This window comes from Austrofundulus limnaeus, unplaced genomic scaffold (genome assembly GCF_001266775.1).
Source record: "Austrofundulus limnaeus strain Quisiro unplaced genomic scaffold, Austrofundulus_limnaeus-1.0 Scaffold1166, whole genome shotgun sequence".
Classification (NCBI taxonomy): domain Eukaryota; kingdom Metazoa; phylum Chordata; class Actinopteri; order Cyprinodontiformes; family Rivulidae; genus Austrofundulus; species Austrofundulus limnaeus.
In genome coordinates this window covers 69,581-74,165 of record NW_013953568.1, presented here as the reverse complement: position 1 = coordinate 74,165, position 4,585 = coordinate 69,581, and the positions used below count along the sequence as shown (strand labels likewise).

General features: G+C 41.1%; 1 protein-coding gene across 1 annotated transcript in view; it reads right to left on the bottom strand.

Moving 5' to 3' along the window:
* Window positions 1-3,406: 3,406 nt before the first annotated feature.
* The window catches only part of jmjd1cb (jumonji domain containing 1Cb), a gene marked incomplete at both ends in the record, with an annotated part of 67,960 nt that continues 66,781 nt past the window's right edge, over window positions 3,407-4,585 (bottom strand). The window contains 2 exon segments of the mRNA XM_014031036.1: window positions 3,407-3,586; window positions 3,669-3,808. Coding sequence (XP_013886490.1) covers window positions 3,407-3,586; window positions 3,669-3,808 — 320 coding nt within the window.

Here is a 4,585-nt window from a genome sequence, read left to right as displayed (position 1 = left end):
GCAATTATGCTGAGTCAGGCTTGATTTTTAGTAATCTTTACCTGTTAAATCAATCAAGTCAAATAAAATCAAATCAAACTCACCCGACGTATTTATCCACATCTGTCCTGGTTAAAGCTCCAACAGTTTTTATCAGTCAGATTCCTCCGAAGACAACGCCTGTTTTATCTTCATTTTTTCATAGTTTGACTATCTTTATAAAACTCTGCTTCCTGGTAACAGTCGGCTCTGGGAGAGAGTGGTTCTCTTTTTTATTTTACCGAGCGGAACCATCAGAGCGCTTTCAGCATAAACATACAGGCCCACGAACTTCAGACCAATCACACATTACCGTCGTCGCAGAAGGGGGGTAAAAAGTTCTGCCGGTGGGTTGTGCCAAAAGGGGCGGCCAAGCCGACGCTGCGAACACCGGTTACGTAATTTTTGTCATGAAACTGCCACAACCCGTGCCGACGTCGGCAGTTTGGAAGGAGTATGAAGAGGCCTTAACTTGTCAAAGAGACATTATCTTTTTCTTAATCAGATAATAAATAAAATAATTTTTTTATTTGATTTATTGTTCTCTTAACTGAAAGATATTACGCATTTTGATAATCAGAGAATGTTTATCAAAGTTACAGGAGAAGAGAGGACAGATCTCTTTTCTCCCTCAGTATGATTTCAGCTATGTATGGTTTTTATGTGCAAAAATCTTATTTAACAAATCTAAACTTTATGGTTTAAGTTGATGAAACATCAGTGTTTTATTTGTCTGAATCATATTTGCAAGTGTTTGAATTTGAAGCAATTCATTCTTTCAGTTATGTTTTTAAATAGTTCTCGTCAGATAATAAACAGGTCATGATATGTTTTGTTCCTGAACTACACAGTAGCAATAATCTTTGTTTAGTGTGTGCCCCAGAGCAGCTGTGGCTACAATTGTAGTTTGTCACCATCAGTGTGTGAATGTGTGTGTGCATGGGTGAATGTCTGTAGTGTGAAGCGCTTTGAGTGTCCTGGATGGATAGAAAGGCGTTATATAAGTACAGTCCATTTACCATTTACAATTTAGCTTCAGGAGGAGACGGCAAATCTCTGAATTAACATTTTCCCTGATATCTTCCTTTCCTAATCTACCCTCTTGAAGTCACTAACAGTTTCCGCCCGACAGTCACAGTCAGACCCGACAGTCAGAAGCTGCGTTTCCATTCACCATGAAAATGTGCAAATTAGAATTTCGAAAATAAATTTGCTCAATGGAAACACGTCAATTTGGAAAAAAAAAATTATGTTTTTCGACAAAAGGTTTTTGCGCTAGGATGAGGTGGTTTTTCGGCCGTATCGAAATTGGTGTTTTTCGCAAAACTGCAATGGAAACAGTTTTTTCACAWCACAGGAGTCACGTGATCAATGACCGTCTGTTTCCACTGGTGAAAAAGACGATGATGAAGAAGATAACAGGAAGTAGAAGTAGTAGTAATATCACAGAAGTAGTATAAAATAGTAAACTCAGCGACTACAATTTCCCAAAAACACAGCATACGTAGCCGCTCCCAAGTAGGGACTTGTCTCTGGAAAGCCTCGATAAAAGACGCCGACGTCTCCTCTGATGATGAGCGCTAGTGTCGTGGTAGCAACATGCTATGTGTTTACATCCATCGCTGCCATGTTTGTAATGACTTATCATGAGAACAAACGTATTCACGTGACTTTAATAACATTTCTTACTTAATGAAAACACAGCAGTAGTGAAACTGTGTTTTTCGACATTAACAGAATATCGACAAAGTTTTGCGCACATTTGCAATGGAAACGCAGCTAATGTCGGAAGGCTGTTAGCTGTTCCCCTCCGGGAGGACTAGCGTGTTGGCAGAGAATTTCGTCCATAAGCCAAAGGACAGATCTCTCGGCCGGGCCACATCAACTCCTGGATGTGAGCCAAATACGAGCTGAACGCTCACAGCAACTTGTTTTAAAATCTTCCTGGCGGAAGTCTTATTTTGAAATCGGGATCCAGGTTGGGCTTCGCCTTTCTTCCTACGGCTTGATGTGGATGTACGCATGTGCTGGAGCTAACACGCTGGGAGTGTTCAGCTGAGTGGACGATCCTGACGGGTTTTCTACTAACTGAGAGACCTCCCCAAATACCTGGACAGGTGACTGACCTTATCTTTAAAAGGTAAAAGCTGGCTGTTACATCAGCATCGCTATCTGTCTGACACTGAGCAGAGAAATGCCTTGCCACTCTGGTTAACCCACATTTAAGATAAAATTTAGAAAAACTAATATCTTATTTTTCCTCCTTTTCTTAAACCTACCTTGCCAAACTTAAGTTATTTGCCTCAAATGTCTGGTACTCAACATCTAAAGCTTCATGATTGTGTTCTATTTAAGTGCTTGATTGACAATAAACGAAGCTCAAAGTGTGCTTGTTATTGTTGGTTACAAACTTTTATAGGAAATTGATTGCTCACAATTAAGCGTACTGTAGTGATTTTGTTTGATTATGTAAAATAAACAATCATGTTTATTTATGGATCAAATCAAAATTTGCTGACTAAGAGTCACTTTTATGTGTCCATTCACTTTGCATGGGAAGAATATTTTACCGAAAATAAAATGATCCTTGCTAAAATACTTTCCTTATAACCTTGTTATAAGAAGTGTAGGTGTGAAGCCTACAGTGTAAATTACAGACAATCTGTTAATGTGAGCAATCATCAGCACCTGTCATCCTCCAGACGCACGACGGAGAGAGTGTCTGAGCTGGCCAATCTCTTGTTGACATTGATCATCTGACTGATTTAAATACATCTTAACATTCATGAGGTACTTTACATTGACTGTTYRTGGTTGAGTGTGGGCGTGTAGAGGGTAGAACCTGAGGAGGACCTTGTGCACAAACTCTGAGGTGCAGCTGTGATTTATAAAGGAAAATTGCTTGAAGATGTGTGTGCACACGGTTTTATAAATGTGATTTTTTGGGGGGTTTGCCATTTTCACCTTCCGGTCGTACGTTCACTTTTAGTATGAATTCTACACAATCCTTTACAAATGAGACCCCTGTGGACCAGCTCGGACCTCAGAGCTTAATTCCAATGATCATTAGATGTAAGGGACCTGGAGGACACGAGGCTGCAGGGGGTCAGACAGGTCTGCAGGAGTCTGTTCATTCAGGACCTTATATGTCACCAGTAAAACTTTAAAACCAGTTCTAAAACAAACAGGAGAGAAGCAGCACAGAGGACAAATGTTCAGGGTTTATCATTTGTGTTAAAAGATGTCCACTCTGTCCACCCTTTCCCCTTTTAACACGGCTCACAAGGTGGGTGTGGTTGGGGGTTAGAATACTGGTTTTAGTGTATCCTGTGGATTTGAAGTTGACCTGATCAACCATTAAGTTGATCAAACTTGTTATAGTAATCACCTGGTGCATGGCCCCTGCAGGTATCAGAACAGAGTCTCCCAGGAACTGAACCACAGTCCAGCCTTGGACTCCGTGTTCATCCAGCAGCCTCTGGCGCTGCTTCCTGCTCAGATAGGACAATCCTTGGTCTCTGAGTGGATCCTTGTCTGACGGCAGGTTCAGGCTCTGCTCCTTGTAGAGCTGGGAGGGCAGGGGGTGGAAAAACAGCGTGTGAGAGAGAAAAAGAAATACAGGTCTTCAGTGTTTTCAGGTGAGCACCAACCTTGTGCAGGAATTCTCTGACTATGTCCATGTCTTGGTTGAGGTAGATGTGCCACAGCGCCCCCGGTGTTTCACTGGAGTCTTTCAGCCTTTTTCGAACACCCTCATCAAGATCCTCTTCCTCCAGACGCTTCAAAACCCCTGCACACACAGAACCAAACCTTTAGAACATTTAGTCTGTTCAAAACTGCTGTAGCATGTGAGTTTCTGTTTCAAATAAAAATTCTGCTTTTCTACATCCTGTTGGGGAAAAAAGGATTCCAAAGCTTCAGCCCGAAATCCCAACAGAACTTTGTGATGATCTGAGGCAGAGATGGGGACTCGTGACTCAGACTTAGATTTGAGTCGCACTTAAGTCCCTACTATTAGAGACTTAGACTTGATTTGACTTGGACCCTAAAGACTTGAGACTTGACTTGGACTCATGGTTTGAGACTCGTGAACCCGGCTCATGATTCTTACTCCCTCATTACACATCCATGCTACGCTCCCACTCCCCTGGGAACAAGAGGGGCCAGTGCTGTCCAATGTTAATGAAGCGTACCCTACGTGACAAACAGAGCTTCAGCATGGCAGGTGCACAGAGTTGTAAAGTAACTAAGTACAAATACTTTGTTACTGTACTTAAGTAGAATTGTTAGTTATTTGTGGAATAAATTTCATTACAGAAAATCTAACTGCTCATTTTAAATCAATATTTTTACTTTCATCACTTAAAGAGATCCCTGATTAGTTGTAACATTAGACTTTATTTGATAAACATATAATTTAGCTGTAAAATAAAGACTTTAAAAATACTACGGAGCCCGCGAGGGGACATGGGGGATGTCCTGATGCATCTCAGTAATCCAGGTAAAAAATCAAAAAGAAAAAAATTGTATAGGTCTTCTGGACGGGTTCTTCTCTAATGAAACGTTT